At 40.3% G+C, this 13579-nt stretch overlaps 1 protein-coding gene across 1 annotated transcript in view; it reads right to left on the bottom strand.

The window, feature by feature from the left end:
• Positions 1 to 1355: 1355 nt before the first annotated feature.
• The window catches only part of GLO1 (glyoxalase I), a 29205-nt gene continuing 16981 nt past the window's right edge, over positions 1356 to 13579 (bottom strand). The window contains exons 3-6 of the mRNA XM_056137312.1: positions 8771 to 8911; positions 6761 to 6828; positions 5300 to 5389; positions 1356 to 2163 (exon numbers count right to left, since the gene is read on the bottom strand). Coding sequence (XP_055993287.1) covers positions 2075 to 2163; positions 5300 to 5389; positions 6761 to 6828; positions 8771 to 8911 — 388 coding nt within the window. The 3' untranslated portion in view covers positions 1356 to 2074. The remainder of the gene's footprint in view (positions 2164 to 5299; positions 5390 to 6760; positions 6829 to 8770; positions 8912 to 13579) is intronic.

The raw sequence follows: 13579 nt of genomic DNA, 5'->3' as shown, positions 1-13579 counted from the left end.
CGAGGATTATGAATCTGGGGATTGAACCCAGGACCTCACTTATACAAGGAAGCACTTGACCATTGAAGAACATTATGTACCCAAAGTTGGGTTTTTTTCTTACTGCCAGCAGCAAGCTTCCTACTGCATGCTGTGCAAAGAAACCAGTTCTTCTCTCCCAGTCATCAGCTCCTAATTCAAAATCCCTGGAATCTAATTGTGATCCAAGTTCAGCTCTAGGGCTCATGGGAAAAGGGAGGCCGGCTTATTTTACCTGGGCTCTAAGCTCCACAGGACTGCTGTCCAATCAGGGGGAAAAGATAATTTCCTGCTTTTACATCAGTAGTCCTCAGGGAATATAATTTGGGGTCAATTGTCCTAATCCTTGGCAAGGTGAGATGATATACCATTTTCCCCCAGTGCACGTAGTAATAAATTTAAGAACTAAATTAGAGCTATGCTTTGGCGAGTTTTACTTAGCAAGGCTTTCTTTTCTTGAAAAAAGATATGTGACTGAAAGTAAGAATGTAATAGTCCAATGGATAATCCTAGTCCTAAACGTGTGAAATTGGCCCTTTATTGGTTCCCACAATGTTTAATATTGGCCTTTTTTCCTCAGTGCACTTATTATCTACCATAATCCTTTATTCCTTCTGTACTTTCCTCTTCCTCCCTTTCCCACACTGATTACCCAAGGAAACTATCTGCTTTGCACAACATATAGAGTTACAACTCTTCCAAGTTCAGAATGAGTTGGCAAACCCTTTCCAAATCCTTGCTGGCAGCTTCTTAATGGTTTGTTTTTGAAAAAAGAAGATCACACTGGACAGAAGTTTATAAATTTAAGAGTCTTAATTAAATTTTATTGGACTTCAGTGTTAAAGTCCTGCTCTGCATTGGAATCGCTCACATAAATCCATTCCATCCTGGACGGAAATGTCTAGTGCTGCAGCTGTGACTACCCGAAGGCCTTCACACAAAACAGCTAAGATGTGCAAAGCCAGTCTTTTTCTTAAAAAAGAAAACCATCAAATCTTACCATGATAGAGAAGGCAGAGCTTATTTTACCTGGGCTTCTGTTAACTAACATACACTGACGACTTTATTCTATCCAAATGATGCCTGAGATGTGGAAGACCTTGGAGTTGAGACTCTTCACTGATGATGAAATCACCACTGACAGAGTAACCACGTGTCCCCAGAGCAGTTGAGGGGACAGACTCTGTCCAGGGCTGCTGTCCTCACTTGTTCTCAGACCTACAAGCGGAAAATGCTCAAGCTCTAGCATTCAGAGGCAGGTGGGGGAGTGCCTGAAAGGTACTACATCTGGACGGACAATCTAAATAATAAAAAACGATGCTACTTTGAGCCGTTGGAACTACTTTCATTGTCTTTATTAAAAGTTATTTTCCATGCATTTTCAGAGGATAGCTGGGAGAACTGAGTGTATCAGGGATGGGACAGACGGCAGTGACTGCAGAGCCAGGAAACGGCATTCCGCTCCTCCTACCCCAAAACAAAGGTTAGTCCTTGAACTCTGAAAGTACTATTTAAATAAGAAGAAATTAGTTTCTTTTATCAGCATCCTTGTCAGCATGATTCTAAATTGTTCCCTCGAGTAAGTCCTCTTTTTGTAAAATAAACACTTTAAGCTATTTGAAATATATGTAAAGTTTCATTTTGTTCAGTATTCTTTACCTTCCGTTGTAAGAAGTTATTTCTGAAACCCCGAAGGTAACCAGAAGAAAAACATTTTAAATCGTCTTTTTTTCAAATGATAATTCAAAGGCAGACTTGTAGAGAAATCACATTTAAGGGACAGAAGGAAAATGCAGCCTCTGAAGGGAATTCTCCTAATTATTATCTCCCAAAAGTAGTTACACAATTAGATTCAGGGACTTCAAGACAAAGCAGTGCTTTCAAACAAAAAGGAACAATGAGGTGAAACAGAAGGGGGAAATGGATACAGAATATCTATTTGAGTTGGGACCAATACCATCCCTCCTTCATGCCCATTTTCTGAATTCTGGTGACTTGCTTTGTTTCTCTTTTCACAACGTCCTTGCTGAACTCTTAAAGCAGTTTTCGAAGAGAACTAAACAATAGTGACCATTTTGTTCGGATTCAAGATTTCGATCCAGTAGCCATCAGGATCTTGAACAAATGCCAGGCCTTTCATTTTACCTGTGAAAGGAAATGATTTTCATCATTAAAATGCCAGAGATGACTTTAAAAGTATTTTAGCAATATTTTAAATTAGAAGCAATTTGCATTTTAATCAAAATCATTGTTTTTGTTAAAGCTGGGTTTTGTTGTTGCTGATGCTGAATGGATTAAGACTGTATCCAGATAATCAAAATCTAAAGAAAAAGGTCATCTCCTATCCTGCAGGACTTCTCTGGTTTACTTGTGGACAGATTTGGCAGGGGCCACTTTAAAATATTAGCGACTTGAAGTCTGCGTCAATTGCAATTTTATTAAAATGAGGAGTAAATACAAGTAAAATGAAATAATTGTAATCAACTTTTTGAATTAAATTGTTAGTGTTAGTATGTGTGTTAAAGTAACTGAGTTAAATTTTAGTTTTGTCTTTGAGAAAATTAAGTTAGTTTCGAAAAGTTTTGAAAAATGTATTGTGTTTAAGTGGAAACTTTTGTGAAATCGGGTTTCCCAGAACTAAACTCTATGGAAAATTTTAAATTGTGAAAAAAAGAAGGGCAATCATAAAGGCTCTTAGAAAAACTCCTAACTCCATGATACTCACTTTTTTTTTTTACAAATTCAGGTGCATTTCGTGTGATGAAGTTTCATGGGAGGCATAGCCATTAAAGAAGTGTTTAGCATTTTAACCATTTAACTACAAAATATCACTAATTTTAAGTGAGGTTAACTTGGCTGAGAGGTAAATGAGTGAACCGAAATTTAACATATTTAGGAATATTTGATTTTTGAGATTTTGGGGAGTTTAACATATTTAGGATTACTAAAATAAGAAGTAGCTCCATTCCTCACCACCTCTCTTCTGAAAAGAGTCTCCAGCTCAGGAATTTGTCTATTTCCTACTGATAACAGACTGAATGGGAAAAATTGAACAGTTTTAAAGTTCAAGCGACCACAACATCCCCGTTAACTTTGTGTAATTTCTAAACTAAAGAATTGAGTAAGAAATGTGAAAAGTGATTATAATCAACCTTTTGAGGCTATCTTGCTAATTACTTTGCATAGGACAAGAAAGCACATGTTATTAAAACAAATTTATTTTGTTAGTTTTGATATCAGGTCCTAAACTCCCATTTTGGCCTTAAGAGGTGTAAGTTTTATGAATAAATGTGAAATCCTTGTTTTTTTTTAGTGATCATTTATGTGAGTGTTGTAAACACTTCAACATCTATTTTCCTAAAAACTGAGTCTTAAGGATAAAAAGTATATCCTGATTAATTTACAACATGGAACAAATTTTTGCCTAGTATGGTATGTGATCTTTAGTTAAAAGTACTTAAAAGTTTTATAAATGCAATGATTGTGCCTGTGTTTGAGATTTGTTTTTTTTTAAACTTGAAATGTGGTTTTGTCATTTTTGATCTATCAGTGTTGCCTGATCAAAACATGTGGTAGAATCTGAGAAAAGGTTAAACCTTAAAACAGGTTTCTAGGTGCCTAACTACTTTGCAATTAGATCTGTGTTATCAAATAGCTGGTAAATGAGATAAGCAGCGTTGTGTTCAGGCTTTTCTATTACTGCAGAACCCCAAAACATAGTCCCCTTGCAAAGGGGTTCCACTAAATAAGTTAAAAGAGGAGACAGCATCACTTAGTCACGAGGAGCAAACATGGAGAAAGTGGGAATTGTCAGCTGACTCCCACCACGCGAGTGAGAACTGGGAATAGACAGTAAAGTATCACCACCCAGGCCGGTCACGGTTTTGAAGTTAGGATGATATTCTAAGAACTAAAAGTTCCAAATGCCTTATGAATAGACTATTAGGAAAATAAAATATGTATTTACACTAAAAATGGACTTGAGATCTATTTTGTTGTATGTGTTTTGTTTTTCGAATAAAACAAGTGATTAAGTGATTAAGTGATTTTGTTTTTCATTTTTGTGTCATGCCCAGTGATGCTCAGGGGTTACTCTTGGCTCTGCACTCAGGAATCATTTCTGGCAATAGTTAGGGGAGCCATATGGGATATTGGGGATTGAACCCGGGTCGGCTGCATGAAAGTCAAGTGCCTTAACTGATGTATTATCTTTCCGACCTGAGACTTAAGATTTTAAAGTGATTTCAGTATAAGAGTTTTGTCTCAAATGAAAATTGGTCTTTAATAGAAAGGAGATATATTTGTGACAGAATAGCCTCATAGACATAATTCAACATGGTCCTGATTTCAAATAAACTTAATGTTAGTTGCAGTTCTGAATTTTGTGCTGCTCTTTAAACCTGTGTTATTCTTGTTAAATGTGTAGTTAAATAATGTTTACAATAATTTGTATGAAAGTTTTGTAAATCTTATAAGGTTATAAGAATTGAAATTTTAAGAATTATTGATAATTATAATTTTCACATACGAATAAAGAAACCACTGAAGATGAGTAAAAATTTAAGCAATTTGGTTTAAGATCATACCACATGTCTGTTTTAAGTGATTTAAAAAACTTTCTGTCTTTAAGATAATTACCTGAAGCAATTGTAGACTTAATCATAAGATAAGGGAAATAGATGCTTTTCTCTATTATGCCTTTTGCTGCTTTTTACTTTGTAGTAATGTCTATTTTACATAAACAAAGGAAGAAGATATTATGCTTTTGCAATAAATAATGTGGGAATTAATTAATTCCAAAAACCTAATGTGCACGCAGGTGGACTTTAACAAAAAAAAACAAAACAAAAACTGAGCATTCATCATATTAACTTAAGCTTTATTTGCCTTCAGATTGGCTTTAATTCCTGACACCCCAGCCCAGGAGTGGCCCCTGAGACCCCTGAGTAGCACTTGGGAGACTCGACCCCCTTTACCAAATCATCATACAGATGTACAAAACATATCCCAGACATACAACAGTCCAGGAGTTTTCTCTTAACAACTCTTTGAAAATGGTTTTGGTTGATGTACTTAAAATAAAGGGACAAAAATCCAAAGGATGTTAGAAGAGATAGGTGGAGAAAATCATATAAAATACTTCGATATGCAGTATCTTAAAATTGAAGACCAAAGAAAAATAAATTAGTAATATCCCAGTCTGAGAAATAATAACAGTGAGGTAGAGCACTAAGAAAATGTCGGGCAACTCTGGGCTGAAGAAAGCGAGCAGCAGACTCACCATCATCAGGTTTCTTCACAAATTTGACTCCCAGCTCCTCGAATCTTTTACAAGCACCGTGGACATCAGGAACAGCAATCCCAATATGACCTTAGGGGACCATAACCAAGGCGAAAAGGAGGAGGGAACGAAGAGATTACGAGTGGATTCCAAAACTCTCTTCAGAATTAGCCCAAAGACTCATAAAGAGTAAGTCTTAAGTCTAATAGGATAAGCAAAAATTCATTATTAGTCTGAATGGTATCTATCTAAAATATGCCTGACACAGGTTCCTTTATCTAGCCCAATTATTAAGGACAGCTGACAACAGTTTCCTGCAGTGGGTGGGCCAGCCACCGGGAGGGGCTGCTGGAATGACTGAGGCAAAATGATGCAACTGAGGCAGCTTTGGTTGATTTCTTTAAATAAGACTGACGTCCGGAGAGACACAGAGAACGTTTTTCTGAAAAGTGGGTGGCGAGTCAAACAAGCTGGAAACCTCTACCCTACACTAAAAACAGAATAATTACTTGCTAATTAATTACTTGCTAATAATTACTTGCTAATTACTTGCTAATAATTACTTGCTAAATAATTACTAAGGATGTTTATTGCTAACACTGTCTAGTATACAATTCAAAACTCTAATATCATCATTTTGATTGAAATTTTAGCTTAAACCATGACGTGCATGCCAGCGGAAACTGGCAGTGTTAGTAATCAAAAGTGTATGTATGTATGTATGTATGCATGAATGCATCTTTGTATTAATTAATTTATTTATTGCTTTTTGGGTCACACCCGGCAATGTACAGGAGTTACTCCTGGCTCTGCACTTAGAAATTACCCCTGGCGGTGCTCAGAGTACCATATGGGATGCTGGGAATCGAACCTGGGTCGACCGTGTACAAGGCAAATGGCTTACCTGCTGTGCTACTGCTCCAGCCCCCAAAATGTATTTATTTTTAAATTAAAAAGTTTACCAGAAAGGTAATACTGATACTCAATACTGGGGGCAAGAGACCAGCAGGCAGGACGCTTGCCTTGCATGTGGCCAACCTGGGTTTGATCCCCGGCATCTCATATGATCCCCTGGGCCCCAGGAGTGATTCCTGAGTGCAGAGCCAGGGGTAACCCTTGAGCACTGCCATGTGTGGCCCCAGAAAACAAAAAACACAACTGAGACAAAACACTAAAATTATGAGAGAATAAATGTATTGTTTAGACTGAGGTAGTGACACTGAAAGCTCCTGGGTGTTTATAGGGCCATGGTCAATCCCGGGAGCCCAATTTTGCCCCTTCCAAATAAAAAATAAATACATTGCTATTAAACAACTCCTCAATAAAATTACTGTTATAAAACAAAAAATAACAGGAACCCTAACAAATTAGTTATACTTAAACTTTAAATGTAATCTTAAACACACAATGCAAAACCCCTCCAATTCCACATATGTGACACACAATAGCGGGCAAACATACCAAATCCTCGAGGGTCTGAATTGCCATTGTGGTAACTCTGGCTCTCGTCATCTTCAGTGCCCCAATTGCTATAAAAGGTGGTAAAACATAATTACAAGTGACCTGCTGAACGTACATTCTGAAAAGAAAGTTTCAACAACCTACTACCAAAATCTTACCACGTATCTACATCTGCAATTTAACATACTTAGTCTACGTTCTGCTTCTGTACATGCTAAGCTTACAACTGGGGAAGAAACAAAAAGGCAAAGTATGATTTTAACTAGACTAAGGGAAAAGTAAAACCACGTATCTGAGGAAGAATAATAATAAAGGTCAGGCAGTAATTCAAGCAATGGGGCACCTGCATGCCATGAGGATGGTTCCTTAGTATGGTACTGTTCTCACTACATCACTGTCAAGTACCACATCAGGTATCATTGGGTGTAGCGCTAGGGACCCCTAAGCTCCCTCAATCACGGCAGCACTGCATTATCTATCTGAGAAGCAGAATCACCAGCCCATGCAGCAGGACTAAGTATTACTGGGAGTGGTCCTGCCAAAAAATAAAATTCTCTGGGGATGTAACTCAGCAGCAGAGTACTTGCCTTGCATATTTGAGACCCTCAATTCCATCTCTGACACCACATACACACACACACGTATACATACAGATAAGTTCGATAATAAAATTAAATTGCAAAAAAATAAATGATGAGAGTAGTAGCAATTATTTGCTGCATGAAATGTTTGTTTGTTGGTTTGTGGACCACAGCCTGTGATGCTCAGGGATTACTCTGGGTCACGCACTCAGAAATTACTCTTGGAGGAGCTTGGGGGACCATACGGGACTCGGGGATTTGAAGCTGGGTTGGCCACATGCAAGGCAAATGCCCTCCTGCTGTTTCTCTACAGACCCTGTTGTGTCAAATGTTTCACTGAAATGTCAAAAGTGCTCCATGGGCTGGAATTGAAAATCTTCAAATTAAAAACGAGACTGCCATGTAAAAAGGTGCCACAAGTCATTAAAGAAGCAGAGTAGTCGTCAGAGATAAGATCCACATCTACATCTGATTCTAGGGCTATTTCTAATCAGTGGACATGCTCCATCACACCCACTGAAATTTCCTAAACATTCCTGCACGGTGAAATCATGCAAACCTTATTTGGGTACCAAAACCATTTTTTAGTTTCAGTTTGGCAAAAGTCTTGCAATCTCTGTCTTTATAGTCTCTCTATAAAAGGCAAGCTATCTCATTTGTCTTCTATGTGCCACAAGAATAATACAAAGAAAAAAACAAAATCCATAAAGAACATCCAGACATATTACTATAAATGCAAAGTGATTAGGTAGACCTAGTTTTAATTTAGCTAATAATTATGAAAACAAAATTTTAAAAAAAATGTAAATTATAGAGGCTGGAGCAATAGCACAGCGGGTAGGGCGTTTGCCTTGCATGTGGCCTACCTGGATTCGATTCCCAGCATCCCATATGGTCCCCTGAGCACCGCCGGGAGGAATTCCTGAGTGCAGAGCCTGGAGTAATCCCTGTGCATCGCAGGGTGTAACCCATCCTCCCCCCCAAAAAATGTAAATTATAGACTACATAAAGATGAAAATTTAGATATGGACCTGGGGGATGACTCAGTGTCAATGGTGCCTGCTCTGCCAGCCTGAGGCCAGGCCGTGAGCTTGGCCTCAGCGCCATTGACATGTGCCAAGGGAAGTCCTGTTTCCACCAAGGTGTGTGTAAACACTGCAATGAAAGTGTGTGAGCCAGCAAGCAGCACAACCAAAGAAACACAAACGTCATGGTCCGGTGTACACCTCGATCATATGTGACCACCACAGCAACCCCTAAGTGAGCCCTACAACCAGATGTGCTGTGTGCGCCCCTCAGCTAAGGGGGTGAGCCCAGTGAGCACCAGAGCAAGCACAACCAAATACATGGCAGCCAAGTGACGCCAGCCCGGTGTGTGTCTACCCCATCACAACATGAACAGACAAGTAAATAGAGCACTCATACTTACTGTGTCAGTTCGAGTGTGGCTTTTCTGGAGAACACCCATGCTAACTTTTCGTCTTTATCTTTAGGGATGTCATTTTTATCCTCATACGCCAAGAAGTAGAGTGAAAATTTCATAGTGGGAAAATCTAATTTTTGGAGGAGCCTGAAATTGAAAAATAAGCCTGAATGGATCAATTAACAACAAGACAGAGTGATTTATATCAAAATCAACATGACAATATTCAAGTTCTATGACAAGGAAGAGCATTAAGCAGTAAGGCTATGATAGCAGGAAAAATTGGGAAATTAATGGGGAAAATAATCTCACTGAAAAACCAATTCATCTATAAATCCCATTGGATATGTGCAAGAAGATGTTTTAAAAGCAAACCCTTACAGTTCATTTGGTCAAATATAATAAAATTTAGCTACAATTATACTTGTTCACCAGTAAAGTTCACTTGAAAACCAGCAGGACTGTACTACTATACAAGAAGGGAGACATCCACGACATTGGCAACAATCGCCCAATCTACCGGCTGTCTGTCGTCTACAAACTGTTCACTCGAGTCATCCTGAATAGGATTGGCAGAACACTAGATGAAGGACAACCATGCAAGCAAGCCGGGTTCTAAAAAGGATTCAGCACCATCGACCATATCCACACGATAACCAAGCTCATTGAGGTTTCTCAGGAGTTCAAGATGCCACTCTATCTAACGTTCATTGATTTAAAGAAGGCCTTTGATTCTGTTGAGACGGAAGCGGTCATAAGAAGCCTTAGCCAATCAGGGAGTACAAACTCAATACATCAGGATCCTCCGTGAGCTCTATTATGGATTCACAACCAGGATCTCACCATTCTACAAAGAAGTAATCATCCATGTCAAGAGAGGGGTGCGGCAGGGTGATACCATTTCACCGAAACTCTTCAGTGCCACCCTCGAGAACATCATGTGACGACTGGAATGGGAAGGAATGGGAGTGAAGATAGATGGTCGGCAACAACACCACCTCCGCTTTGCTGATGACATCATTCTAATAACAGCAAACATCAGCCAAGTGATACAAATGCTAACCAACTTCGACCCGTGAGTGTGGAAAGGTCGGATTACAACTGAATCTCACAAAGACAATGTTCATGAGAAACAGTCTTGTTCCTGATGTTCCATTCACTCTCAACAGAACCACCATCTCCGAATGCAACAGTTATATATACCTAGGTCGAGAAATCAACATGATGAATGACCTGGCACCTGAGTTATGGAGGAGGAAGAGAGCGGCTTGGAATGCCTTCAAAACCATTGAAGAAATAACTAAGAGGACAAAGAATCTCCAGCTCCTAGCACATCTCTTTGATTGCACTGTTCTTCCTGCATTAACATATGCCTCAGAGACCTGGGCCCTACGAAAACAGGATGAGAACGCTATTCGGGTCTCTCAAAGAGGAATCAAAAGAGCTATGCTTGGAGTATCACGCTTCACTCAAATGAGAGATAGAATCCGGAGTTCCAATCTCTGTCAACGCTCAAGAATCAGGGACGCTGTCTCATTTGCCAAGGCATCAAAAATCAGATGGGCTGGACACGTAATGAAGTTTAGAGACGACTGCTGGACTAGAGCCATTACTGACTGGATTTCACAGGGCGTCAAAAGATCGCGTGGACGCCCACCTGCAAGATGGTCAGACTTCTACGTCAAGACCCTGAATGATCGGTTTGAGGCTCTGCATGTTCCTAGAACGAGCAGATGCCATTGAGCTACACTAGCACGCAACAGGGATGAATGGAGACGTTACTGGCACACGCTCGAGTAAATCGATGAGTAACGGGGTATCAAGTGATCAAGTGATACTTGTTCACAAATGGCAAAAAGCATACTTAAAAGAAAACTTAGGTATTTTTGTAAAAAACTTCAACATTACAGTGCCCCACCTGACAATCCTTTCAGATCTATCACAGTCAGTTTTACAACACGACTTTATTGAGTTCCTATTATCCTAAAACTCATAGGAAAAGAAATTGAAGAAGGATGGTAAAGGAGGAAGGGCATTTAAATCACAGAAGAGTAAGGTGTGTGTCAGCAATGAAGTGGTTAAGAGCATTAAATGCTGGGCTGGAGAGACAGCATAGTTGGTAAGGCACTTCCCTTGCACGTGACAGACCTAGGCTCAATCCTGGCACCACATATTGTACCCTGAATCCTCCCTGGAGTGATACCTGAGCACAGAGCCAGGAGTAAGCCCTGAATACAACCAGGTGTGGCTGGACAAACGAAGCAATAAAAGTTTATCAAGTGCTGCATAAAGGTCAAATTGAGAAGCTGGAGAGACAGTACAGCAGGTAGGGTGCTTCCCTTGCACACAGCCGACCCAGGCGGATTTCCAAAATCCCATCCCTAGCACGATCAGGAATGATTCCTAAGTGCAGAGTCAGAAGTAAGCTCTGAGCACTTGCACACCTAAAAACTAATCAACCAACCAAAAACGGCAACTGAAGTGGGAATCGATAAGGTGAGTTTAAACAGTATAAGATTATTTTTCAAGGTCTAGGCTAGAATGAGAATGTATTCAATTTTCTTTGGATTAGTGAAGAATAAATGCTCAAAGACGACCTGAGTCGTAATTAATAACAGGGACTAGCAGGGGCTGGGGAGCAGATAAGATCCAAGGTAAGGGTGTAAGAAACGCGCCTGCTGAAAAATGTGTGTTCTCTGGCTCTCCAGGCAGCTCTCTCACCGCCTGTTTCAGTGCTCTCGATCCACTTTGTATGGACAGGATCCAGACGGCTGTAGGCGATGGGCAGGCAAAGGACAAATGAGGACTAGGCTGGTTGCTGATTAGTTATTGTTTATTCAATCTCTGTCTCTCCAATCTCATGCACACTTCCTTCCTTGTCCCTCATTCCTCATTCCCCGCAATGCGTCTCACAGCCTGGGCTCTCCTCCTCCTCTCTCGGTTCTGACCCTGAAACCCCATTCTGACTCTAGCTCCTGATTCTGACTCTGACCCTACTTATAACTCTCCACCTCGTCTTCTGGTGCATGCTCTACCTTGAAGCAAAAACAACACAAGGAAGCCCTTCCTAACTGGGGGGGAGGGTAAAATACCTCTTAAGGTGTTTTTTTCCTTTACTTATTTTTGTATGGACACAGTAAGAGATACATTGAAGCTTGTAGGGTAGCTCTCCTGGGAACATCTTGCCACAGACTCAGATTACAGACCTCAGGCCAGATTAATTTTTCCTAACTCTAGCAGGGTCCGAATCTAGTTATTACTTTTTGGATCATGACAGCATCTGTCCATGACCAAGCTCTTAACTTACAGTTAAGCATCAGGCACTTTGGCCAGGCCCATCTCAATGCCAAGGTAGCACAAAGCTCACCGCTTGTCCTGGGTCCATCCAGTCCCTCATCGGGACCCTGCTTTTGGGGGGTGCTAGGAAGTAAGGGCGGCTGAGGCTTAGGTGGAGAGAACAGATGCCCAGGAGGAAAATATCATTTAGAGTCAAATGACTTCCACATAACAGCATAGCATTTACTACTGTCTTCCTGTGCCTATACAAAAAGGACATTGCTCTGAATAAACTATACAAAGGATTTAAGGGGAAGAAAAAAACAATATTACACCTCAGTGGTGCAACAAGAAAGAAGTTACAAATAGACACAGAGGAAAGGAAGCACTGTGATGGGAGCAACTCAATAAACCTAAACTACCTGAGGCTATGTTATCCAGGTTCTATCTCCATATGGTCCCTGTAACCTGCTAGGAATGATCCCTGAGTGGGAGTAGGAGTTAAGTGCTAAGCTCCACTACGTGTGGCCTCAAAACCAAAACAAATCAAGCAAAAAACAAAAAAAAAGGGGGGGGGGGGGGGAAATGGTAGAATCACAGTAAAAATAAAGTTTCTAGAATTCTACTCCAAATACTTAAATTATGACTGCTATATAATATGGATTGAGTTATCAAAAATAAGATTTACTCTAATGTATTTTTTAAAATTAAAAAAATTATGGAATCACCATGAATTACAAGTTATGAAATTGTCCCTGACGATGCTTCAGGTATACAATGTTCCAACATCACCCTCCAACAATGTCCCCAGTTCCCCTCCCCCACTCTGGCCTGCCTCGATGTCAGGCACTTTTCCCTTTTTCTTTTTTCCTTTAGGGCACTGTGACTGACAATACTGGTATTGAAAGAAAAATATAAAACACTCCATGAATTTGCATGTCCTCTGCTTTGTTCCAATTTTACTACATGTGCTGATGAAGAGAGCACGCTAATGTATTTTTAACAAGAATAAACATTTTAAAAATTCCATCTGTGAAAATTTCTACCTGCACCCACTGAAGCTAATGGGAATGGGAGAAAACGACTTGTTATAAACCTGTTTTGCTCACAAGGTCAAGTTCAACCCTTTTGAGGGGAATCTTAAAAGATAAGGTCAACATTGGGCCCCAGAAGTAGAGTTCCCGGGGCTGGAGCAATAGCACAGCGGGTAGGGCATTTGCCTTGCACGCGGCCAACCCAGGTTCGATTCCCAGCATCCCATATGGTCCCCTGAGCACTGCCAGGGCTGATTCCTGAGTGCAGAGCCAGGAGTAACCCCTGTGCATCGCCAGGTGTGACCCAAATAAAGCAAAAAAGCAAAAAAAAAAAGAAGAAGAAGAAGAAGAAGTAGAGTTCCCTGGGTGCACACTGTGCATGCAGGAGACCCAAGCTGAAACCTCCACACTGCGTGGCCAACTGAGGTGAAAGTGGGGAGTAGCCAGCACGCACCACGGAATGGTGCCGGACATCAATAAACGAACACTGGAGCTGACCAGAACT

This window comes from Sorex fumeus, unplaced genomic scaffold, assembly GCF_029834395.1.
Source record: "Sorex fumeus unplaced genomic scaffold, SorFum_2.1 ptg000123l, whole genome shotgun sequence".
NCBI lineage: Eukaryota > Metazoa > Chordata > Mammalia > Eulipotyphla > Soricidae > Sorex > Sorex fumeus.
Note: the sequence above shows the minus strand (reverse complement) of the source record. Positions and strands in the feature narration are given on the sequence as shown.